At 37.4% G+C, this 26,955-nt stretch overlaps 1 protein-coding gene across 1 annotated transcript in view; it reads right to left on the bottom strand.

Annotated features, from left to right (window-relative positions):
* Nucleotides 1–2,287: 2,287 nt before the first annotated feature.
* CPA6 (carboxypeptidase A6) overlaps nt 2,288–26,955 on the bottom strand; it is a 348,306-nt gene continuing 323,638 nt past the window's right edge. The window contains 3 exon segments of the mRNA XM_045075688.1: nt 2,288–2,810; nt 8,351–8,435; nt 12,567–12,769. Of these exon segments, the coding sequence (XP_044931623.1) occupies nt 2,623–2,810; nt 8,351–8,435; nt 12,567–12,769 (476 nt within the window). The 3' untranslated portion in view covers nt 2,288–2,622.

Below are 26,955 nucleotides of genomic sequence, written 5' to 3'. Positions count from 1 at the left end.
CTCTGGTCATGATCCCAGGGTGCTGGGATCGAGCCCTATATCAGGCTCTCTGCTCAGCGGGGTGCCTGCTTCCTCCTCCTCTCTCTCTGCCTGCCTCTCTGCCTACTTGTGATCTCTGTCTGTCAAATAAATAAATAAAATCTTTAAAAAAATAATAAATTTAAATTTAATTTTTTAACTGAAAGGTACTTTTTATAAACATCAAAAAGACTTGGTGGTAAATAGTTGGGAGTGCACTTTAAAAAACACTTTCTTTAAAAGGAATACACATTGTGTTATGTTTTCATAATTAAAAAAAGCAAAACCAGTCCAATAATATGACAAGGCTTATATTAAAAACAGCAGTCCTCAGCCCCACCCTTCCTTACTCCCAATTCCCTTTTCTTAGTCCAATAATTTTTAATCTTCTAAATTATTTCTTCTTGAATTCACTTTCTTATGTCTAAATAACATGCATATCCTGATATTACTTGATTTCTTTTTCTTTCAGGTTTAGATGTTTATTGACTTCCTGCTATGGCAGATGAAGATTTAGCTCTGCTATACCCTTCCTCTCACATACATTACTTCTTCCTCCCCTTCAAATACTTTTTTAATCATAGTTTTTGGTTAAATAAATATTTAGGGCTAATATTATTTTAACTATATAAATATTATTTATAGCTAAGTCATAGAGTATACCATGATTATATTTCTACTCTTCTGTAGCTCAGTGTTTTCACCAAAGTTAACAACTGCATTTTGTTGTTGTTTGCTTGGTTTCTGTGCTTTTATTATATATTTTATATACCAGATTTTCTGATATAAGTAAAAATTGCCTCTGAACATATGTTCTGTTTTGTGTTTACCTTGGAGAACTTCATCTGAGTCTTCAGCTCCTTTTTTCTATTCCAAGTTGCTGGTTCTCTAAGCCTGAGAGGTATCTGTAACTGGGACTTTTCCCTTCACCATTATCTTGAGATTTTTTCCCCATCCCTATCTCCTATGTGGGAATTCCTATTTTCTGAGATCCTACATCTTTTTCTTAATTTACTCCCTCGATTTGGTACAGCATATCCTTCCTGAGAAAGGTTAATAATTTAGGAGCTCAATTTTATGAAAATGTTTGTATTCTACCCTCACATTTCATTGATCATTTTCCTGGGTGAAGATTTTTAGGATAAAATTTCCCCTGAAAACTCTGAAGGCATTTCTCCATTGTCTTTAAGCTTCACTAGTGCTGTTGAGAAGTTTCATGTTACTCTAGTCCTCATTCCTTCGTGATTGTTTTTTTCTTCCCCCTTCTGGAAGTTTTTAGGCTCATCTTTTCATCCTGGTGTTCATGATGTGTCTTGGTCAGATAAATCCTCCAAGGGGATTTGCATTTCCTTCTCCCAAATACTTGAGGGGTATAATCAGTCTGGGATTAGTCTGGATTAAATTCTTGGCTCGATGTTTATCATACCATTTATACAGTCTGAATTTGAGCCACAAACCAGAGAGAGATGACCTGTGATTCAGCTGCATTGTCTCCCCTCTCTACTCTTGCCAAAACTGAAATAGCCAATTTTCCACTGAAGACAGTTTGGAGGTTTATTTGTAATTTACCCTTGCTCTGAGGGTACAGGCCTTGGGAATCCTAGAATTCTGGTGGGAGGAGAATCTGCTAATAGACTTCCCACCCTGGAGGAGCCTTGTGTTCTGTTCTCTGCTCCCATTCTCCAGTACGCTGTGAAAATAAAAGTTTGCATTCACTTGGCTTAACAAATGCTCTCAGGATAACAGTGCACAATTTAGCTCTCCAGGTTTCTGCCTTGCTTGAGATTTTCCTACTTTTTTTTGTTTGATGTTTTAAAGATGATTCAAAAAATTACATTTTGTCCAGAAGTTGTAGTTATTTCCAACAGTCCAGATACCTATCTTGTCATATTTCTGGAAATGGAAACCTGTATCACTTTTCTAAGTCTCAATTTCCTCATCTGAAAAAATGAGATTAATAGGAGTATCTACCTCATAGTATTTGAGCAATACATGAGATTATTAGTGTAAAGCTCTTAATGCTATGTCTGGGACCTCAATTAATGTTCATATCTGTTTTTGTAACTGGTATTCTTAGAGTCTAAACATGAATGCTCTATCTTGGTATATTTTTATAGGTATATGATGCACTAATGCCAGGTTATGAAGATGTGAAGAATCTAATGTCTTGATAAGTTGTGTATTTATTAAGAAATATAGTTGTCTCTGTTTCAAAAGTTTCCACTGCAAATAAAAACAAAGTGATTGAAAAACATTAATAGCCTAAATATTAATTGAGAAAAGGAGATTTATTGCAGTGAAATCCTTAATTTGTACATTTCTTGAGACAATAGAGCTTGAAAATATCCCCTCCTCCCCTTCCTCAAATATGACTCAAAATGATATAAAACGGAGGATTTCTCTTACAGCAAACTAGGCTATGCTCAGATTCTTTTAACCAATTTTTTATTGCCTCAGAAACTTGAATTGCATAAAGTACATCCTTTTAAAGTCCACAGATATGTTCTTTCTAATAAGTTGCCCTTTTTAAAAACAATTTCCCCCCACTGACAAGTAGCTCTTGCAGAGAACCAGCCTTCTGGTGGTTGACCCAACCCTTGGGTCTCAGGGACATTTCTTTAGGAGGTGCATTGTGATATTCTTCACAGCCAGCATGGTCTCTGTACAGGTTGGTTTGATGAGCACCTCTGGAAGTAAAAATCCAAAATGTCCAGTGTCACGAAGTTCAAAAGCAAATGTGTAGGGTATTCCGTTTTTGTAGGCCCAATCCATTGAGCTACCAGAGCTCACATCTAAAAGTTAAAAACAAAAAACAAAAAACAAAAAAACACCTCGCTGAGAAGACTGCATAATTTTCAAAGTTCATCTATAGTACATGCTTACTAGGCTATTTGAAATCCTTCTAATTAAACACTGTTTAGGCTCATGGAACTTAAGAATCTGACCTGCCACCATCTTGGAGGATCTAGACTAAGTAGTAATGCTTTTCCAGTGTGATGACCTCAAAATTTCTCAGCCTCAATTTCAGTAACATTTACCTCCACCCTCACTTTAGTCATCCATAAACAACCTAATCCATGGCCCAGTTTCTCTGTTTTCACTCTTTGAGAGGGAGCTGGAGAAAGTCTTTGCTGTAAAATCACACTGGTCACTGATGTCCTCTGTTCTCTCAATGCTGCTCCAGTCTCCTTTTTCTAGAACTTCACTTACCAAACATTTCTCAGGCTCTTGTAGGCCTGTTCCTCACTGAACCATATTCCCCATGCCCATAAAAGGTAATCATCCCACATCCTCCTCTACTGACATCACAGCCCTCCAGCTGCCCTTCTCCTAGCTCAGAGGCAGAGCCCTGCATGGTTTTTTGTTTGTTTGTTTGTTTCTATGAGGGTTGTCTTTTGATTCCATTCATCATTGTCTTCCTTGGTAGTCAGAGGGTTCCTTCTCTGGGACCTAGTTTCATTAATTAAACCACCTTCTCTTGTATCTGCATTGACCAAAATATTCAAGCACCAGTTTCATATGGCACTTCCTTCTCATGCTATATGCCATCCTTTTTTTTAAAATTTGTCCTTTGCTTTAGAACATAAAGAGAATCCATACATGTTGCCTCTATATGCTCAACCACTTTCAGTCTGGTTCTTGCCTCTGCCTGTTTATGAAAACTTTGTTCTTGAAGGTCACCAGCGAGAGCGGCCTAATCTCCTTTTTTGCTTTGCTTTCCCCGCCGCAGACCCCACTTTCAACCTCTCAACAACCTTTAGTGTAGCTGGTAATTTATTGGCAATTCTCTATTTCTGACTCCTGTGACCTCACCTGCTCCAGCTTTTCAGCGCACTAGAGGCAGACGAAGGGTTTGGGCTGTATCAGATCCCACCACCTATTGTGACTTGTCTGAGCCTCAATCTTCCCTTTAGAAAAAGGGATGGTAATACCTACCGCAGAGTGTCATTGTGGAAATTAAACAAAATAATGTGCTAGGATACATAAGACCTTATTATTTTGCATCTTTATGCCCCAAAGTACCTTGTATGTAGTTTTTAGCATAACAGGCTCTTAATAATTATAAATAAAATTTTTATGGAAGAATCTTTATAGGGACAACTGGGGGCTCAGTTGGTTAAGCATCTGCCTTCGGCTCAGGGTCCTGGGATCGAGTCCCATGTCAGCTCCCTGCTAAGCAGGGAGTCTGCTTGTGCCTCTCCCTCTGTGCTCTCTCTCTCTCTCTTACTCTTGCTCAAGTAAATAAAGAGAATCTTTAAAAAAAAATTAAAAAAGAAGAATATTTACAAACTTTTTTCTTGAAATTAATATGATCCAGACTGACCTAACTCTGTTATTAAAATATTTTCAGAGTATGTTCATCTGCTCAAATAATATCCTTTTTATCCTATTTTTGCCAGGACAAGTTAGAGATAAATTATGTTAAGATAACAATTAAAACACTCTGCTATTTCTTAGTCTCCCTTTGGTTTGGTTAAGGACAGAAGGTAGGCTGTGGCTTCATTGTCCCTCTGGGTTAGAGTACACTGGAATTACAAATAGTAGTCATAGAAGCCAGAGTCAGAGTCAGCGTGTGCCAACAGTTACATCATCGTGATGTGACAGCCTCATTTCTATGGTAACAGGTTGTTCTTGATAAATATAATACTATGACTATGGCTTGATATCAAGCTGAAAAGGTAAACTGTAAGACTGTTTAAAAATTAATGTTTAAACCTAATATATTGTTAATAATTAAGAATATGATTTTAGAAATACTGTATTTCTTTTTTCAGGATGACACTACTGAAAAACTTTTTTTTTTATTTAAAGTATGGTTTTGGTTTTTTTTAAGATTTTATTTATTTATTTGATAGAGAGAGAGATAGAGAGCACAAATGGGGTAGGGGCAGAGGGAGAAGGAGAGGGAGTAGTCTTCCCCTGAACAGGGAGCCTGATGTGGGGCTCGATCCCAGGACTCTGGGGTTGTGACCTGAGCTGAAGTCAGGCATTTAACTGATTGAGCCACCCAGGTGCCCCCAAAAAACAGTTCTAAAAAGGTCAGCATGAGACCAATGATCATAGACTTTGAAAACAATTCTGATACTTAAGACATTCATTATTAGGATAAACTTATTTGATAAGCAATGTTAATTGGCAAACCAAACTTTTCTGTGAAGGCTGAAGAAAGCGAGTGGTTAAGAATATAATAATTGGTAGGTAGAAATCAAGGAGAAATTTGGTACTTCACTGAAAGCAAAATTAGATGTCAGTAACTATACATATACATACAACCTATGTGTATGCATACATAGACATTCAGATATACATGATTTCTTGCTAGATTTTCCAACTCATATAGTTGAAAAATTTTAGAGTTTGAGAGGCCATGAGAGATGACATAGTCTAACTGCTCACTTAACAGTTGTGGAAACCAAAGCCCAGGATTAATATCCTGGCCAGGATTATATCCTGATTAGTGCCAAAATCGGGCTAGAATCCCTGTCTTCTGGTCTTTTGTTCAAGTTCTTTCCATATACCTAGTTCCTCTTTATTTCAATAAAATATTATCAAATCACATTCAGCAGTACATGAAGGGAATTATTCACCATGATCCAGTGGGATTTATTCCTGGGCTGCAGGGGTGGTTCAATACTTGCAAGTCAATCAACACGATACACCATATTAATAAAAAAAAAAAAGGATAAGAACTGTATGATCCTGTCAATAGATGCTGGAAAAGCATTTAACAAAATACAGCATCCTTTTCTGGATCTTATTGGAAGTCTTAGCCTCAGCAATGAGACAACAAAAAGAAATAAAAGACATTCAAATTGACAAGGAAGAAGTGAAAATTTACTCTATGCTGATAACATGATACTCTATGTAGAAAACCCTAAAGACTCCACCGAAAATTGCTACAATTCATACATGAATTCAGCAAAGTCGCAGGATGTAAAATCAATGTGCAGAAATATGTGGCATTTCTATATACCAATAACAAAGCAGCAGAAAAAGAAATGAAGAAATTGATCTCATTTGCAACTTCACCAAAACCAGTAAGATACCTAAGAATAAGTAAAGAAGTAAAAGGTGTGTACTCTGAAAACTATAGAACACTTATGAAAGCAATTAAAGAGGACACAAAAAAGGAAAAACATTTTCCATGCTCTTGGACTGGAAGAACAAACATTGTCAAAATATCTATACTATTCAAAGCAATCTACACATTTAATGCAATCCCTATCAAAATATCACCAGCAATTTTCACAGAGCTAGAGTGAACCGTCCTCAAATTTACATGGAACCGCAGAAGACCCCAAATAGCCAAAGTAATTCTGAAAAAGCAAAACAAAACTGGAGGCATTGCAATTCCAGATTTTGAGCTATATAACAAAGCTGTAGTCATCAAGACCACATGGTCCTATAACAAACACAGACACATAAATCAATGGAATAGAATAGAGAACCCAGAAATGGACCCACAACTATATGGTCAACTAATCTTTGGATTTGTTTGCAGGAAAGAATGTCCAATGGAAAAAAAATAGTCTCTTCACAAATGGTGTTGGGAAAACCACACAGCAGCATGCAGAACAATGAAACTGGATCACTTTCTTACACCACACACAAAAACAAATTAAAAATGGATGAAAGACCTAAATGTGAGGACAGAAACCAACAACATCCTAGAGGAGAACATAGACAGAAACTTCTTTGACCTCAGCTTTAACAATTTTCTTACTAGACATGTCACCACAGGCAAGGAAAACAAAAGCAAAAATGAACTATTGGGACTTCATTAAGATAAGAAGTTTCTGCACAGTGAAGTACACAGTCAACAAAACTATAAGTCAGCTTACAAACTGGGAGAATATATTTGCAAATTACCTATCTGATGAAGGGTTAGTATCCAAAACCTACAAAGAACTTACCAACTTAACACTCCAAAAAACAAAACAAAAAACAAATAACCCAGTTAAGAAACGGGCAGAAGATAGGAATAGACAATTTTCCAAAGAAGACATCCAGATGGGTTACAGACACATGAAAAGATGCTCAACATCACTCATTACCAGAGAAATACAAATCAGAGCCATGATAAGATACCACTTCACACCTGTTAGAATGGCTAAAATTAACAACACAGGAAACAATACGTTGTGGTGAGGATGCAGAGAAAGGGGAGCCCTCTTGCACTGTTGGTGGGAATGCACACTGGTGCAGCCACTCTGGAGAACAGTGTGAAGGTTTCTCAAAAAGTTAAAAATAGAAGTGTCCCATGAGCCAGCAGTTATACAACCAAGTATTTACCAAAAAGATACAAAAATACAGACATGAAGGAATACATGCACCTTGATGTTTATAGCAGCATTATCAACAATAGCCAAACTATGGAGAGAACTCAACTGTCCATCAACTGGTGAATGGATAAAGAAGTGTTCCACACACACACACAAATGGAATATTAGCCATCAAAAAGAATGAAATCTTGACATTTGCAATGCTGTGGATGGAGCTAGAGTGTATTATGCTAAGTGAAATAAGTCAGTCAGTAAAAGACATGATCTCACTCATATGTGGAATTTAAGAAAGAAAACAGATGAACGTATGGGACAGGAGAAAAAGAAAAAAAGGTGAGAGGGAAAGAAGCTATAAGAGGCTTTTAACAGTAAAGAACAAATGGAGTTGACGGAAGGAGGTGGGTGGCAGATGGGCTAGATGGGTGATGGTTATTATTAAGGAGGGCCCTTGTTGTGTTGAGCACTGGGTGCTGTATATAAGTGATGAATCATTGAATTCTACTCCAGAAACCAATATTGTACTGTATGTTAACTACCTAAAATTCAAATAATAAATTTATTTGAAAAAGAAAAATATTTTTTTAAAATCACCTTTTAAGGGAAAATTCAGCTGAAGCCATTACATAAGAAATACAATTTCATAGCAAGAATAGTGGAGGAAAGGAATAAAATGAAAGCTTTTTTAGGGCTGAGACATTACTTCATTATATTCTCAAGGCCCATTTCCACCCTTACAGTAGTTACAATTGTTTAAGGAACCCATTTGGGTACTTTCTACTGTCATAAGATCTCATTTCAACTTTGTAGTCATTACTACATGCTTAGAATAGTCTCTGCTTAGAATTTATTTCAGTTGGTACAGTGATTTATGTCAAGCAGCATAAAACTAATCAAATATAAACTCCCTCCATATTCCTTGGCTAATTTGGTTATCAAAAATTTCTCATTAAGGGGGAACACATTTCTGTTGCTTTTTTTTTTAAAGGAAGTCATTTTACAGGATCTTGGTTCAAGAAACGATTCTAACACAAAATACACAGGAAACTTACACAACGTGCTGGAGGCAGGTCCGTATCTATACTGTACCCCATATACTGACCGAAGTGCATTCACAGCTTTATAAGCTGCAGATTCCTGTGAGGGGAAAAGGGAGAGCTGATATCACTTTACATTACCGCATTGAAACCCTTAGAAACACTGGCATGTTGTTTGAGCCTTATCAGTCTTCAATTTGGAGAGCAAGGTTGGGCACATTTGGTAATAGGTATATTTAATAATAATGGTAATAATATTCCTTGTCACATGCTGCAGTTTATATTTTAGAACATATTTATGTCCTTTGACTGATCCTCACACCAAGTCAGTGATCAGTAATATTTCCATTTTACAGACAAGAAAGGAAAGACTCAGCAAGGTTCAATGGGGCAGGCTGGGGTTGCATGACAAGGAGTGGTCCAGGTAAGTGGATATCTTATATCTTCTGATATAAGATACCATATCTTCTGATGCTGACTTAGTGTTCTGTCCTCTTCACTTTCATTCAGAGACACTTGTTTCTATGAATTACAAAATGCTTGACAGGGCAGAGCCCATGCCAGTCTTCTTCATAGCTACATATGCATTATTTAGCAAAGTGCCTGTGTATAACAGAAGCTTAGTCGATATTTCTTGCATGAGTGTTGAATAAACATAGCTCTGCAAGGGTATCAAGATAATCTTATTGATCCTTAAGTACATACTTCAGTGGCTATGTACAAGGTATTTAAAACACACTTGGATCAATTAGAAACCCTTTAGTTCAGGAAGAGTGTCTTCTCTTATGCTCTTCATTTATCCCTGCAGGAATAGGTTAACAACTGTGGAATGCTCCATGACTTCTAGAGTTACATACGCCTCTGACAGAGCTCAGGTACTGCTAAGATGGAGAAATTCTGAGGCGGAACGCTACCTATCAATGCCCCAAATCAGGAAAAATGAACAACACAATAAAAATACTAAAAGGCGAATGTTCTAACATAAACTAAAGTGATACTGACTACACTTCAAAACATTTTCAAATGGTGTAACAGCATTAGTTTCGATAAGGAGTTAGAGAAGTATTGTATGACCAGTGAGAGGAAAAGAAGTATGGTGAAACCGGTATACAGCTCTCCCGTTTCAATTTGCCTATAAATAATTTATTATACTGGTTGAAGTTCTCTGGGCAACACGGCGCTGTGTGTTGGACCCAGCTTCAGCTTGCTGTCCTCATTCACCTCAGGGATGCATAAGGCAGCATTTGTAGCAAATGCCACTCTTGGTGGATATTAAGGGCCCAGTCTCCATAACCTGGCAGACAATTTATTATTCATCTCACTGAGGATGACATCCTCCTCTCAGGAGCCAACAGAAAAGGAATGTAAACACCATAATAAGATACTTTTACGGAGAATGTTCTGAGATTTTAACATCTTCTCCAATGGTTTCAGCAATATTCCATGGCAAAGGCAGATATTTCTACATTTAGAAGATTACTGTGTTCTGCTGGTGAGGAGAAATTTGTTCCTCATTATTTCAGATGACTAAACTACCCCCAAAAATGTCTTAAGAAAAAAAATACAACCACTTGGCTTATTTACATAAAATATATGCACAGTTTTAGCATTTCGAGCTCATGGCACTTCTGTCACTCAGGTGCAGGTGGAGGCTGATAAGATGGTTGGATATGATCAGTCCGCAAATAGTAAAAACTTCATAAAATTCTCTCGGAATTTTTTCTGGGGTGGTGTAGCCAGACACCTATTTAAAAGAGTTTATGCAATTCCTCCTTTATTTATCGCTTCCTCTTTTCAATTGTTCAAAAGGACCCAGGCCTCACTTAGTGAACCTCAACTAAGTCAGGAATATATTTTTTATTCAAATAGTTCCACATTTAAAGCAAGTTAATGAATGATCTAAAAATGTTAGTGAAACACAGGCTCCTACATTGATGGAATTTTTTTTAACTTTTTTTTTTTTTAAGATTTTTTATTTATATAATTCACAGAGGGAGAGACAGCAAGAGAGGAAACACAAGCAGGGGCAGTGAGAGAGGGAGAAGGAGGCTTCTTGCTGAGCAGGGATCTGAGCCGAAGGCAGAAACTTAATGTTCGAGCCACCCAGGTGCCCTGATTGGATATTTTTGAACAATTTATTGGAATTGAAAGGTCTCTGTTAACATTCAGAGACTACCTAGTTTCTGAGATTTTTAACTGTGGCATTAGCGACTTAGATTATATGTAACCTGGTAACAGGTGGTATTATTGACAGTCTGGACTGAAAAATTCTTTGCTGCAGGAGGCTGTCCTGTACATTGTAGGATGTTTAGCAGCATCCTTGGCCTCTATCCACTAGCTGCCAATAACATTCTCCAGCCTTGTGATAATCAAAATGTCTTCAACATCATTCAGTGTCTCTGGGAGGCAAAGTCATCCCTGATTGTGAATCACTGGTCTACTCTTTATACCATATCCAAGACAAAGACAAAATCTGATCCAAGACAAAATGAAAATAAGCTTAACTCATGTAATAGTTTTAATATATTGCATACTCCATTTAGTTGTTGTGAGAATATAAATAGACACTGTGCCCAACTTAGGGCTGAATATAAACCTAGAGAAGCATTGTGTGATACAGGGTAGTTAAAAATAGGTTAACAGTCAGGTTAAAAAGAACAACAACAACAACAACAACAACAAGCCTATTTGACTCACACAGTAGTTGAGGAATTGCACTTTTTTTTTTTTAAAGATTTTATTTATTTATTTGACAGATGGAGATCACAAGTATGGGTGATCAGAGTTCTTTGGTAAGTAATCAGTTCACTTTAGGGTACAGGTTGAAACGGCGCCTCCTCCTACTTCCCCACCATCTTGTCTCTTCTGGAGATCACAAGTAGGCAGAGAAGCAGAGAGAGAGGAGGAAGCAGGCTCCCTGCTGAGCAGAGAACCCTATCTGAGGCTCTATCCCTGGGATCTGGGATCATGACCTGAGCTGAAGGCAGAGTTTTTAACCCACTGAGCCACCCAGACACCCCACGAATTGTACTCTTAAATAGAACTACCACCTTTACAAAATTTCTCAAAAGAATTTTCTCAGAGTCTTGGTTATGCCAAGAACAAAGTTCCTCTTTGGACAGAATAGAAGCCTTCCCTCAGGCCTTCCTCAGACTTCCTCCTGTTCTCCATTCCTTCCAGGTCCTAGACATCTGGGTCAGGAATTCCTGCCACTCCAACCAATTGGTGAAGGATTTAGAGTTCAAGGTGTAGGAAGAAAGGGGATGCTTCTCTTTTATCAAAGCTTTTATTTCAAGAACAATTATACATACAGAAGAATATACACATTTTCAGTTTATAACTCAATGAATGATCACAAATTACACACACTCATGTAACCATCGCCCAGGCCAAAGGATAGAACATCAATAACAAAACCCAAAAGCTTTCCTTCCTATACGTCCTCCTAGTCACTGTTCCCTTCCTCTCCCTCATTTCTAACACTGTATATTAGTTTGACCTGGTTTTGAATTTTATAGTCCTTTAGATGCTAGAGACTCTGAATCAGACTCACTTTACAAGGCATTTTGCCCTACAGTGGATAGCTTGTTGGGTTTCTGAGATGAGGAAGAAAGAAACTGCTTTTTCACTGCCAAGTAGTCTTATGCCTGAAGGGCTGTTCATTCTCAGCACCAACTTGTCAGATACATGCCCAGAGACTTAGTACCATTAAGCAAATAGTGCTCATAAATTAAATCTTGCTTTTAATTAATGAGAGTCAGACCATAATTTATGAACAATTATTTACTCAATAAAATTAATTATAGTCCTGCATATTTGACCGAAGCTGTAATACTAATCACATCCATCCTGACAACTTTCTGTGTAACTCGTGCTAAGAATGTAAATTGGTTTGAAACGACTGCATTTGAGAAGCAGCGTAGCGCAGTGGTTCAAAGTGACAAGGTCAGAGCTAAACTGGGGGCTGAAGCCTGATCAGGGTACTTAGTAGCTGTGCATTCTGCGTCTAATTACTTTATTTCCCCAGGTTTCAGTTTCTTCATCTGTAAAATGGGGACAATAATAGTTACCTATCTCATATGCTTATGGAAAATAAATGAGTTGATATGTAAAAGATGCTTATTAGAATAAACACAAAATGTGTTTGCTATTACCATTACTACTCAGACCCCTTTTAGCTTTAGAAAAGAAGCGTAAAGCATGACATGCATGTACAAGTGCAAATACTTACCACACAGCTAAAGTTGGGGATTGTTGCGTATTTGTAAGAATAGGGATACAGCAACATCTGAGCATATGCATGAAAGGAGAGATAAGCTTTAATGTGCTTCCTGTGTTTTCGGAGGAAAGTGGCTACAGCTTTCACTTCTGGCTCAGATTCTGGGAAAGGTCCACAGTATGTATCGTCACAAGGGTGCATAGAAGCTCCTTCATCTGCAAGATAGAAGAGAAAATGGGGTGATGGAAAGCATAGGCAAGAAGCAAGAAACACGAATCAGCTTTATTAAACTGATTTTTTCTTTAGTTTCTATAAGCATAAGGTATTATTAAGCAATTCATCTCACTTCTCATTTACAGAAACCAATACTGAAAAATCCAAGGTGGTTCAAACCACCATGCACAATAGGAGGGTGCCCTTAATAGGAAATAGGCACTGATTGTTTAAATGAGCCTGCATAAACCACTTGGAAAAGGATGGTTTTATCAGTGGGAGACCTAATTCTACATGATCCCCCAGATCAGGTAAGGCTCCTATACCCTATGATCCCTCCATTTTTCCTCCATAACATTTAACACACCTGTAATTAGTGCCCAGTATTTACCTGCTTAACATTCAACCAATATTTACTCTGTTTTAGGCGACTGGTATACAAAGCAAGACAACACAGAAAAAACTCCCTGCTCTAGTATAAATATTCAGTCTGGATTCTTTGTTAAACTCTAATGTTCTGTGAAAGCAGGGACTGTGCCTTTCTTGCTGGGCACCTGGCAACTAGAACAATAGTATGCCAAGTGTTCAACAAATATCTGTTAAAAAGTGAATGTCAGCTCAAAAGAAAAGGCTAGACATCTGCACAGGTGTCTAGTAAGATAAAAATACTGATACATCAAGACCATGAAGGCAAGGCAGAAACAATTCCACAAAAGATGCCAAAATAATTTCCGTTTTTAGAAAGCAATATCCAAACTGGTTTTGTAAAACCCAAGAGGCTTCTCTAGTTATCTTGGGGGGTCAGTAAGAATTCAGTTAAGAAATCCTCAAAACTAAATTTTAATAATTTTTGAATTAAAAACATTATAACCTATAGGTCTATGAAGGGGAGGAAGGAAAATAACATTCACCATAGCAAACACAAAGTATTAAGGTTCCAAGACATTTTTCCATCAATAAATAATTACATTTTCTACAGTTATTTGCCACTGGCCATTATTAGCCCTCCCAACAGCCGTAGAAAACGGTCTCTTTCCATAAGCAAATGGAAAATGTTTGGTGATTCTGTGATATAGTCCAATTCCACTAATATGAAAAGATAACCAAGTCAAATCAGGCTAAAGCTTGAGGACATTAAATCTAGTTTGTGTTATAGGTGAGTTAAAATGTGAAATTTATAGCAATTGTGGTTTTCCTCCTTTGAGTCTAATTCTGGGCATGACTTAGAAGTAAGTGGGATATGGATGGAACTCAGATAGCTGATACTCTGAAAGGAATAGGACAAATAAAGAGACATTTGAAGATCACAGATGGAAAGCACCAGAAAGGAGAGATCACAGACTGAACAACTAATTCCAGGGGGAGCAGAACTAATGAGCCAAAGAAAAAAGGATTTACAATAATCCTGATAAACATTCTCTCTCTCTCTTTTTTTAAGATTTTATTTATTTAATCTTTAATCTTTTAAAGATTAAAATTTAATCTTTTAAGGCAGAGAGAGAGAGGGGGGAAGCAGGCTTCCTGCTGAGCAGAGAGCCCCATGCAGGACTCGATCCCAGGACCCTGAGATCATGACCTGAGCCGAAGGCAGAGGCTCTAACCCACTGAGCCACTCAGGCGCCCCCTGATAAACATTCTCAAGGGCATATAGTAGGGCATTGAAAACATTAAACAGGGACAAGAAGTTATAAAAAAAGTACCAGTCAGATATAATAGAAATAAAAAACTTAATTCATGGGTTGAAAGAATACAGTTGATGAGTGAATTAATGAGCTAGAATATGTTTTGAAACATTCCCAGAAGGCATCAAGAAGAGACAAAGAACTGGAAAAATGAAAAAAAAAAAAGGCGGTGTGACAAATAGAGTGTCAACATCTGATTAACATAAAGAAATAAAAGTTAAATATTGAAGAACTGCTAATTGAAAATTTTGTACAATTAAGGAAAGATTGAATGGACTTATTGTGTACAAAACAAGAGAGATAAAGGGGAAATCTGTCAATGCTTTGACACTGTAGGGTGAAATTTAAGAAAAGGAAACAATTCCAGAGAGAAAGCAACAGGTCTTCTATAAGGAACAAGGATTAGATTCACACCATTTTTTTTTTAAAGATTTTATTTATTTATTTGACAGAGATCACAAGTAGGCAGAGAGGCAGGCAAAGAGAGAGGGGGAAGCAGGCTCCCTTCTGAGCAGAGAGCCTGATGTGGGGCTTGATCCCAGGACCCTGGGATCATGACCTGAGCTGAAAGCAGAGGCTTCAACCCACTAAGCCACTCAGGTGCCCCTAGATTCACACCTTTTTATTAACAACACTAGAGTAGTATTTCCAAAATATATTTATATATATATGTGTGTACTTATTTACTATTCTTACATTTTATTTATAGGTTTAAAAATTAATTATTTAAATTATAAATATAATATAAATTATATTAGTGTACAGCATAGTGAATCGACAATTATATACATTATGAAATGTTCATCATGATAAATATAGTTACTATTGATCACCATACAAAATTATTACAATATTACCTACTGTACTTGCTATGCTGTAAATTACAACTTGGTGAATTATTTATTTCATAACTGGAAGTTTGTATCTTTTAATTTTCTTCACCTATTTTCCCTATCCTCCACCAACACTTGCTATCTACAGTAAACGTAGGGATGCATATATCTTTCTGAATTAGCATTTCTATTTTCTTTGAGTAAATATCTGGAAGTGGAAATGCTGGGTCATATGGTATTTCTACTTTTAGTTTTGGGGGAACCTCCATACTCTTCTTCCATAGTGTCTATTACCTTAATTGTTCCAGGTGCATTTGAAAAGAATGCATATTCTGCTGTTTTTGGTTGGAATGTTCTGTATGTATTTGTTAAATCCACATGAACTAATGTGTAACTCAAAGTGACTGTTTCTTATTTATTTTCTTTCAGGATGATCTACTGATTGACATAACTGGGGTGTTGAACTCCCCTACTCTTATGCTATTTTTGTCAATTTCTCCCTTTATGTCTCTTAACATTTGCTTTGTATATAATCAGGTTGCTTGTATGTTGGGTGTATAGATATAAATATCATCTTGTTGGAGCGATCCCTTGGATCGTTATGTAATGTCCTTCTTTGTCTTTTGTTACAGCCTTTGTGTTATTTTGTCAATTTTGTCTGATGTAAGTACTGCTACCCCAGATTTTTTTTCTGGGTTTCTTTTGCACGGTATCTTTTTCTACTTTCTAACTTTAAGTCTGCATGTATCTTCAGGTTTGAAGTGTCTCTTGTAGATAGCATATAGATGGGTCTTGTTTTTTTTATTTTTAATCCACTCAGTTACCTTATGTCCTTTGATTAGAGCATTTAGACCATTTACACTTAAAGTAATTATTGATAGACATATATTTATTACCATTTTGTTAATTATTTTCTTGTTTTTGTAGTTCTCTGTTTATTTCTTCTTCTCTTCTACTCTTCCCTTGTGATTAGTCACTTCCTTAGTCTTATGTTTGGATTTTTTTCTCCTTTTTGTGTCTCTATTACAGGTTTTTGGTTTTATGGTCACCATGAGGATCATATATAACATCCCAAGTATATAACAGTCTATATTAAGTTGGTGGTTTTGAGTTCGAACACATTCTAAAAGCACTACATTTTTACTCCTTCCTCTCTATGTTTTATGTATATGACATCATATTTTATATCTTCTATTTCTTGAATCCCTTAACTAATTTATTAGATATAATTGGCTTTACTACTTTTGTCTTTTAACCTGCATATGGCTTTATAAGTGATTGATTTTGTACCTTTACTATATATTGTTTTTACTAGTAAATTTTATCTTCTAATAGTTTTCCTACACCTAGTCAAAGTCTTTTCTGCTGTAAGTCCTTTCACATTTCTTATAAGGCCAGCTTAATGCTGATGAAGTCCTTTAACTTTTATCCTGGAAACTATTGCTTCTTTAGTTCTGAATGATAACCTTGTTAGGTAGAGTATTCCTGATTGTAGGTTTCATTCCTCGAGCTCTCTGAATATAACCTGCTACTTTCTTCTGGCCTGCAAAGTTTCTGTTGAGAAATCAGCTGATAGTCTTATAGGGTTTTCCTTGTATATAAGTAGTTGGTTTTCTATTTTGGTCTTAAGATTCTAATTTTAATTTTTGACATTTTAGTTATGTGTCTTGGGGTTAACCTGTTTGGGGTTCTCTGTGTTTTCTGGACCTGGGTGTCTCTTTCCTTCCCCAGGTTAGGGAAGTTTTCAGATACTCTTTCTTTAAATGAGTTTTCGGCCCCCTTTTCTCTCTCTTATCCTTCTGGGATTCCTATAATGCAAATGTAGCAATGCTGGGTGTTGTCCTACAGGTCCTTCAACCTATCCTCATTTTTAAAAATTCTTACTGTTTGCTGTTCAGCTTGAGTGTTTTCCATTACCCCATCTTCCAGATCGCTGATACATTCTTTTGCTTCCTCTTATCTGCTGTTGATTCCCTCTAGCATATTTTTCAGTTCAGTTATTGTATTCCTCAACTCTGGTTTTTATATTTTCTATCTTTTTATTGAAGTTATCACTGAGTTCATCCACTCTTAAGCCTGGGGAACATCTTTATGATCATTATTTTGATCTCCTAATCAGGTAAATTGTTTATCTCCATTTCACTTGGTTCATTCTCTGAAGTTTTGTCTTGTTCTTTCATCTGGAGCATGTTCCACTGTTTCACTTTATTTGACATTCTGTGGTTGTTTGTATGAATTAGGCCAAACAGGCACCTCTCCCAGCCTTGAAGGTGTAGTCTTGTGTGGGAACACCACCTGTGTCACCTGTGTGTGCCTGCTGTTGTAGGCAGGACAGCTGAAGCAGGCTTGTTTTGGGGTGTCCTGGGTGTTCCACATATGTGGGTTTCCACATTGGTTGCCATGTGGGGCTGGTGGGGCCCTGAGTGCTCTGGACCAGGACTGCCCCAGGGGGATGGCTATAGCTGGGGTGGGCACAGGCCAGAGTAGCTTTGGTGGAATGGTTGGAACTGGGATGGGTGTGACTATGGGAGAACTTTGGGGGGGGGGTGTCTGGAGGTGGTGTGGACTAGGGCTTGATACAGTGGCAGGCTAGCTAGGGCACCAAGATCTTGCACCAATCTGTACCATCAAGGTGGAGAGGAAATGTAAACAATGGCACTAGCCAACACCTGTGACGTCAGAAAGGATTTAAGCAGTTCCCTTATGGTTTGGCCGATGTCCTAGGGTTAGAAAATGGGTTTCCTTCACTTATGTCTTGTTCCCCTTTAAACTGCTTTTTTTTGCTGTTCCAGTTGAGTGAATCCACAGGTGGGGCCTGTCAGTGATATGCCTCTCTGCTGTCCACAGCATTGGGGCTAGGGTTCTTGCCATTACTATGTCTCTGTCTCTCCTTTGTGGGGCAGGTACTCTTTAGTAAGCCCTCAGTTTTTCTTCAGGTAAATTACTCCTTATGCAGGCAAAAATTCTGTTGATTTATATCTGCTAAGTCTCTCTCTGACCACTTCCACTGACAAAGTTCAGGCTCTTGTAATTATTCCCCTAAATTATGAGAACAGTTCCTTGCCTTCAGTCTGGCCTACCTTGAATTCAGCCTTCTCAATGTCCTTATAACATAAATAAGACTGATCTTATTTATTCTAAAAACAGAAATCTGATTTACTGCTTAAAATCCTTCAGTGGTGCCTTCCGGAGAAACTTCCAAAATCTTACTTACAGGCAAAGAGGTAGTGTGATCAAAAGGTTTGAGTTTGGTAGAGGTAGATACTATAGGTTATCTTGTGTGTTATTCCTGTCTTAAAAAGTTGGTGATTTTTGCCCTATTGCTGTACAGATAGGCCTGTGGTTGGTATTTTGTCACTGACTAGATAATTTCATTTACTTTTTATGGCTTTGTATTGGTTTGAAAGTTACACAGTTCTCTCCTTCCTTGGAATTCCGAGAGTCATGCTCCCTTCCTTACCAAATGCCTATGGACTAAGTTCCTTCCTGATTTATTTCTGGTTGACCGACTTAAAATTTTTACCTTCTATCAGTCTGCCTTAAACCTTCTAGCTTTATTCCTACTAAAATATTGGTCGTTTTCTCAAGGTTTTATATTCCCTTGCCTTTATGACTGTACATGTTGTTTTCTTCTTTTGAAGCTTCTCTTTTCTTCACAGTCTGATTTTATTTGTCCTTCAGAGCTTAACACAGTTACCACCTCCTCTTGGCATCTTCTCCAATGTCCCTGAACTGGGTTAGGTGCCCATAACACCCTTCTTTATCTGCATTTGTCATCAAACTTAATATTGTGTGTTAAAATTTATGCTTACCTATTTCCCTACTGAACTGGCCCTGCACAATGTTTGGCCAATAGTGGGTACAGAAAAAATAAACTTATCATACAGGAGCTAAACTGTATAATAGCAAGAAGGGCTATACCCCACTTTAATGCTGTGTGCTTGAGAAACACATTAGACACTGAAATATTCTATAGCACTTTATGGTTTATTTTATGGATGGACATTCTGCCAATGTTATTTACTACAGACTAAGTATTGATTCAGTAGCAAAATGGAATATCACATTCAAAATTCTTTATGCCAGTGTTTCTGTGTGAATTTTTGCCTTGCTCATCTCTTATACTTACACTATATTTCAAAAAATAAAACCAGAATCCTGAATAGTGAGGCCTTTAAGATAGAAATAAATTAAGTCAGGTGGAAAGAAAACCACTAAAACAATCTAATTATATTTACAGCCTTTGGGGGGCACTATCCAGGCTTTACTAAAATGCAAAGAAACAGCTCACAAGTATTATTGAACCAGAAATCTCTTTGGGATTTTAAGTAGCTGTGCTGGATATACAATTTGAAAAGTGCTGTCCAGATCTAGATTCAATTACACAGATTCTGATCAAAAGTATCTGATGTACAAAAAAGATCAAGAGAGCAGAAAGCTAAAGTACCAAGACATAGCATTTTAAAGAAACAAGTAAAAAACACCAAAAAATGATTTAACAGCCAGGAAACCATGGAAAACATTACTAGGGGGAAGGAACAAGAAGCATCAAACCCATCACTCTTTAGTTTTTAGAAGCATGGGAATCCAAAGGTTATTAGTTTTCCCTTAGTTTACAGGAGCCAGTATATTTTTTCTGAAGCTGAGACAAAGTTCTCTTTCCCCATCTTCACATGCAGAACAACTGCAGAATATATATAACAGATTTCTGCAGTGCAGAATGAAGAGATTCTAGTCTTGTCCAGTAAAACAACACACAGCTCTGTTCTGAACACTTCAGCAATTTAACTTCCATATCATACATCACCTCTTTAGTTGTTGAGTATTAAGATGCAAAACTCTACAAGAACCTCATAAATCTTGAGAGGAGACAAGATGTGCACATATAAAGAAATTATAGGACAAGACAATGCAGGATATAATACCATCATAAAGTGTGCAGTGCAGACTGTGCACAGGAACACAGAGGATGGAGGGAGAGCAGGATTAGAAGCCCTGGGAACACTCTAATGGCACAGACTCAGTGGGACTCGAGATGGATGGGACTCAAAAAAATACAATTTTACTTAAAAAAACAAAGGACCAAAAAAAAAAAAAAAAGGCTTTGTTGCTTCCATGAACCTTAGTCCTTCTGGATGGTAAAATGAGGTGGAAGATAGTCTAGAGAGGGATTGGAGAAGGAGGGGAAAAATCACAAGACAGGGCTCCAGTTAAAGCTATACTACCAATGAGCTCAGGGGCAGGCATGTCACTGCTGTGGCAGCATTGTCCTGGGTGGTTATTAAGGACCTTACTCCATGGTTCTCATGGGATGTGTGACAATATGTTGCTCTCAGTTGTGGTGGTTGTCTCACAGTGGCTAGTTACAAGCTACAAGATTAATGAACTAAAAATACTCTTGTAATGGGGGAGAGAGTGGTAAATTAGGGTGGGTAGGTGTGTTTGGAATCAACCACTGGAGTGTACTGTCACCACCAGCTGGGAGTGTGGTACTGGGGAAAAAGAGGCTGAGATCTGTTAGATTAGGAAGCTTGCTAAGACTCTTCACAGTAGTGCTAGTTTATGGTTCTAGTCCAGATGAAAACAGATCCTAATGTAATTACATAATTACTTTTCCTGAATGTCATTAGATTCTGTTCTAAGAATGTGAGAATAAAACTTAGTACTAAAAGTTGTGTTACTCAGTTTCTTTCTTCTTAGAGGCAGTCTCCAAGAATGGATTGCAATTTAAAACTTTAGTTTGCAAGGAAATTGTTTCACTCTCTGAACAAATTTTTTCTTTGATAAAAATGTCCCTCCCTGTATAAAGGTCCTCCAACCCCCTTCCAAATCTGCTTCCTCTCTTGTATTACAAATCATGATATATGGTATGTGAATGCCCAATTCATAAATCATTTAATGTGTCCAACAGTCTGCAAACAGCTGTTGATCTCACTGTATTAATTTCTCACCAGTGCATTCAACCCAATTACCATTGTCTTGTCAAAACTGTCCTGGATTATTGGAGGGGTTTGCTGACTTCAGGCTCTTCTTTCATCTACATCCTCAGAAGTCTTGAATTAATTCTACTGAAATAAACATCTTACCATGTAATTCTCATGCTTGAAACTTTCCAGTGGCTCACCACCGCCTACAGGATAAAGGGGCTGGATTAGGGGCCATCCCTCTAAGCACCTTGTGGTAGGCTACATAATGGCCCCCAAAGACTGCCAGGTCCTTGTCCATGGAAACTGTGAATGTTACCTTATATGGAAAAGGGCCTCTGTGGATGTGATCAAGATCCTGAAATGGGGAGATTATCCTGAATTATCCAGGTAGACCTTTAATACAACCATAAACATTATATGAGATGGAAATCTGGTTACAGACAGAAGAGAAGGCTATGTGAGGGAATCAAAGAGAAGCTGAGTCAGAGAGGGAATCTGGAGGAAGAGGTCACAAGATAGGGAAACAGGTGGCTTCTAGAACTACAAGGCAAGGAAATGGATTCTCCCCTCAGGCCTGCTGATGGAGTGTGGTCTTATCACATCTTTAGCCTGGTGAAGTCCATTTTGGATGTCTGGCCTCCAGAACTGTAAGAAAATAAATTTGTGTTGTTTTGAGCCACCAAGTTTTGGTAACTGGTAAAGTGGCAACCAGATATGTGGGGAACAAGGCACTTGTCTGCAACATTGCCACTCTGACACAGCTAGAATTTCTCTTTTCTGGGGCACCTGGGTGGCTCAGTAGGTTAAGCCTCTGCCTTTGGCTCAGGTCATGATCTCAGGGTCCTGGGATTGAGCCCCGTATAGGGCTCTCTGCTCAGCGGGAGCCTGCTTCCCCCTCTCTCTGCCTGCCTCTCTGCCTACTTGTGATCTCTCTCTCTCTCTCTCTCTCTGTCAAATAAATAAATAAAATCTTAAAAAAAAAAAGAATTTCTCTTTTCCTTTCTCCTCTGTTAATGTGGCACTCAGGCCCCAAATCACAGCCGGTTGTTGACATGCAGTCTCCCTCACTGGATGCTAGCTCCCACAAAACAAGAACCTAATATTTGCCTGGCACTGTGCTTTGCTCATAGCAGGGGTTCAATAAATGTTCATTGAGTGAATCAACCTGCCCTATAGCAAGGTCCTTCTCAGTCTAGCACATCAAAATTCCATTTGTGTTTTACATTTTAAGGTCAGTTTTATTGGAACTTAAGGTTATAATAAAAGCTAAGAGATTGCACAAGAGCCTGACCAACAATGCCGTTCTCTGATTTTCTTAAAATATGTGCAGATATGCACCTGAGCATAACAATTATACCTGAGAATGCAAACAAATGAAAAGGGAATCCATAGGTTTGTATCATATTACTGCTTTGTCTTTGATTGTTGCCAAGGTAACTTCCCAATCTGGGGAGGCAAGTGAGAAGAATGAGTGCCATTTTCTTATTGTGGAACTTGGTGTAAGGCTACTCTGGAACCTCTCTTTCAGAATTACACAGGCTAGAGAGGCATGCCATGACCTCCTTCCACATAAGTGCCAGTATAAGGAAACAGATACTGGTTCTAACGAAATGTCATACTAAAATATTTTTGTTGATGTACACTTTTTATCTCTCTACATAGCAAAACAATTTCCGTAAAATGCACCACTGTAAGACTTGAGGTTTTCTCTCAATTTCACTATCAACTCCTCTAAGAGTGTATCAAGAGAGGGGATGGGGAGACCAGAGGGATAGGGGGCAGTGCATTTGGCGTCTATTAGATTAGGCAATGTGTGATTAAGTGGGAACTCTTGACATTTTCCACCCTACCCCTTTTGGTGGGGTTAGTGACTGAGGCCAGTGAGGAATGGTGGTAGAGAAGTAAGACTTTTTTATAAGCTTATAAACTGTCTCTTTTGGTGCCACTCCCTCATGTTTTTACTAAATTATACCTAAGCTAAATAAAAAAGCTAAATAATAGGAAAGGAGGCGAAGTGCTCTGAATGGTGGTAGTGCATTCTGGAGCTTGATTTTCGTTACAATTTTTAGTCTTTTAAGAAAAGAATGTTGACTTATTTTTACTGCTTTTAATTTTTTAGAATGGCCTATGGATGTACACGATAATGCCATGTAAATTTCTCCCTCCATCTGTCTAGCCATCTATTTCTTTTCCCCAGAAGTACTAACTTTTACTACCTCCTTGTATTATTCCAGGGTTGGTCTATGCATTTATAAGCAAAAAAAAAAAAAAAAAAAGTTTTATTATTATTATTATTTTTTAAGATTTTATTCATTTATTTGACAGACAGAGATCACAAGCAGGCAGAGAGGCAGGCAGAGAGAGAAGAGGAAGCAGGCTCCCTGCTGAGCAGAGAGCCTGATGCAGGGCTCCATCCCAGGACTCTGAGATCATGACCTGAGCCAAAGGCAGCGGCTTAACCCACTGAGCCACCCAGGCGCCCCAGTTTTAATATTTTTTATACAAATAGGATCCTCATATATAATAATCTAAAACCTTGCTTTGTTTAACTCTCTCTCTCTCTCTCTCTCTCTTTCTCTCTCTGTGTGTGTGTGTGTGTGTAATCCTGTATGTAAAACAGCCATCTGATTTTGGCTATTTCTGTCTATTTCACCATGTAATTGTAGCCTAATTTACTAGCTGTTTGTTGATGGACATTTGGGATGCTCCTAATCTCTCATTATTATAAAGAGTGTTGCAATGAATATCCCTGTACATATGTTTTATTCCACACATGTGAGTATAAGAATAGGATAAATTCCTAAAAGGAGAAATACTCAGCCTCTTCTCTTTCCAGTCCTTCCAGTCATCCTTCGTTCCAGCCACACAGGGCCACCTGCCATCCTCATGGCACCCTGTTCTGTTTCATGCTGCATGTTTGTCCAGGGACATACTTGTTTCCCCTACCTGGAATGCTGTCTTGACTCTGAATCCTTTGCTCTACTTATTTTCTGTCCCACAGTTTGGTCTGTTTGATGACCAATATGTTTTTAATATTCCAATCTTCTGTTATTTCTTCTGTGAAGACTTTTCTGACTTTATCAAGTAGAGCTAGTTCATTCGCCCTTTGTATCTCCACTGAACTATTTATGTCTATCTGTACCATATGTATTTCTATATAGTACTTTTAAATTTTTTTCATTTTTTTTCTTTCCCTTCCTTCCTCCTCCACTCTTTTTTCTTTTCTCCCTTCTCTAACCTCAATGATTTTAAACCTGATGAGGACAGAATCTGTTGGATCTATCTCTGCTTCCCAGGTGCCCATCACAGAGTGGGAAATAGAATCCATATCATACATTCTTTTTTTTTCTTTAAAATGAATTCTGGAAGGAATGGTGATGTTGAAGTGTCTGGTCAAGTTGCTTTTTAATGCCCCCAGAGACACATGCCATCCCAATTTTACCATTTCTTCCAGTTTAGGATATCACATTAAGCATTTGGGGGAATAATTAAACAGATGAAATGTTACCTTGTTTTATTTTAATATTGTTTTTGATTACTAGGAGTTTCCCCATTTTATCATGTTGGTTTAGGAAGCTGGTAGGGACTGTGGTCAGCTAGGGCAAGTAGGTATTGCATGAAGGTACTCCAATTCAGAAGATGGAAAACCATTCTGTCTGCCAGACAAAATATATTCTGAAGGCGGAATGTTCTGTAATCCTTGACCAGATACTTTTGGGCCTGAAATTTACTAAAAAAGTAAATTATAAAAAGATAAATGGCTTGGTTTTATTATGAAGTAATCTTTAGTAAGTAATCTTTAGTAATCTCTAGAATTAAAAGATAAGCATTACAAAGTAATAAAAAAGGGGTACCTGGGAGGCTAAGGTTCTGACTCTTGATTTTGGCTCAGGTCTTGATCTGAGGGTTGTGAGATGGAGCCCAATGTGGGGCTTCATACTCAGCATGAGTCTGCTTGAGATTCTCTTCCTCTGCCCCTCCCCCTGCTTGCACAGGCTCTAAAATAAAGAAATTTTAAAAAAGAAGTAATAAAACAGATATCATGAAGTCTAGTTGTTATAAGTGCCATATATATTTAAAGTAACTCAGTAGTTACTTTTTTTCTAATAAGTGGAATTTTCTGATTAAAGATTTATTTTTATTATTTATTTTTAAATGGCCAATATGGTTATGAGTAGGATTTGTGTGGTCAGCTTCTGTTCTTTCATAAACCTTCAGATAAAAATCATCTTAGCTGTAACCAAAAATTGAAGTCTTTAAAAAATGGCAGATGTTAATTTAAAAACAGCATATACTAATTTAGTTTGCTGTATGATTATGGTCTAATGGAAGTTTCATAAGCTTTCTTTTAAGCTTTCTTTTCTCCTAACTTAGAAAAGTATATGTCAGAGTTTTGGAATATGTCTTTAGCCAAGAATTTTATCAACTTACATATGTTTAATGACTTATATAAAGCAAGAAAAGCAAGAAAGAATGTATGTAACTGTAGTAAGCAATATAGTTTTGCTCATATTATCTGATGTTTGCCAAAAGAAGAATAAAAGATGAAGTAAAAAAAAAAACCCCACAATTCCTTATGCAATAGAGATATATTTACATTTAGAATATATTGTGGTTTATACAATGATTGTCTAAAGATGTGGATAATAATATTCTAAGGTTAGACTTTTTATATTTTGAAAGCAGTCCTTTCAAATGGGAAGGTGTAATTTGAATAGCAATATTTGTCCTCAACAATCCATTTGATAAAAAGTAGCCAGAATAATTATCTTAAAAAGTTAGATCATGTCACCTCTTAAACTCAAAATTCTCCACTGGTTTCTCATCCATTTCAAGCAAAATCCAAATTTCCTCCTAATACTGGACCTGTAACACTTTGCCTTTGACAATTTTTCTGACTTCATCTCCTACACCTCTTTCCTACCTCACTCAGCTCCAGCCATCCAGAACTCCTTATCTTAAATTTCATATTATCAGAATGGTCTTCCTTATGCCTCCTAAAAACACCTAACCCATCCTCACCCCAGCCACTCTCTATTACTTTTGTGGTACTATCTATTTTTTGAAAGCATGTATAACAACCCGAGTTTGTTTTCTTTATTGCAGTTTTTCCCAATAACCAGCTCAGTAAATAGTAATTGGATAAATGAGTGAAAGAATCTAGTCACGCATCTGATAACTTTTGAGATAACTATGTAAGATGTATTTGGTATTTTTTTCTGACATTATAAAATTCATTTTTTCTTTCAACTTAAAAATAATACCATGATTAGTATCAGTTACTGCTACGCTTTGAATTTTTGTGTCTTCCTCAAATTCATATGTTGAAATCCTAATGCCCAATGTAATGATATTAGGGAGTGGGGTCTTTTGGAGGTAATTAAGTCACAAGGGTGGAGCCCTCATGAATGGGATTGGTGAATTTAAAAAAGAGATCCCAAAAGACCTCAACGTGAGACAGGAATCCATCAGAATCCTAGAGGAGAACATAGGCAGTAATCTCTTTGATATCAGCCACAGCAACTTCTTTCAAGATCTGTCTCCAAAGGCAAAGGAAACAAAAGTGAAGATGAACTTTTGGGACTTCATCAAAATCAAAAGCTTCTGCACAGCAAAGGAAACAGTCAAGAAAACAAAGAGGCAACCCACGGAATGGGAGAAGATATTTGCAAATGACAGTACAGACAAAAGGTTGATATCCAGGATCTATAAATAACTCCTCAAACTCAACACACACAAAACAGAC

This window comes from Mustela putorius, unplaced genomic scaffold (assembly GCF_011764305.1).
Source record: "Mustela putorius furo isolate JIRA1106 unplaced genomic scaffold, ASM1176430v1.1 tig00000151_pilon_pilon_pilon, whole genome shotgun sequence".
NCBI classification, from domain to species: Eukaryota; Metazoa; Chordata; class Mammalia; order Carnivora; family Mustelidae; genus Mustela; species Mustela putorius.
The sequence above is the reverse complement of the archived record's forward strand: the minus strand, read 5'-3'. Positions and strand labels throughout refer to the sequence as shown.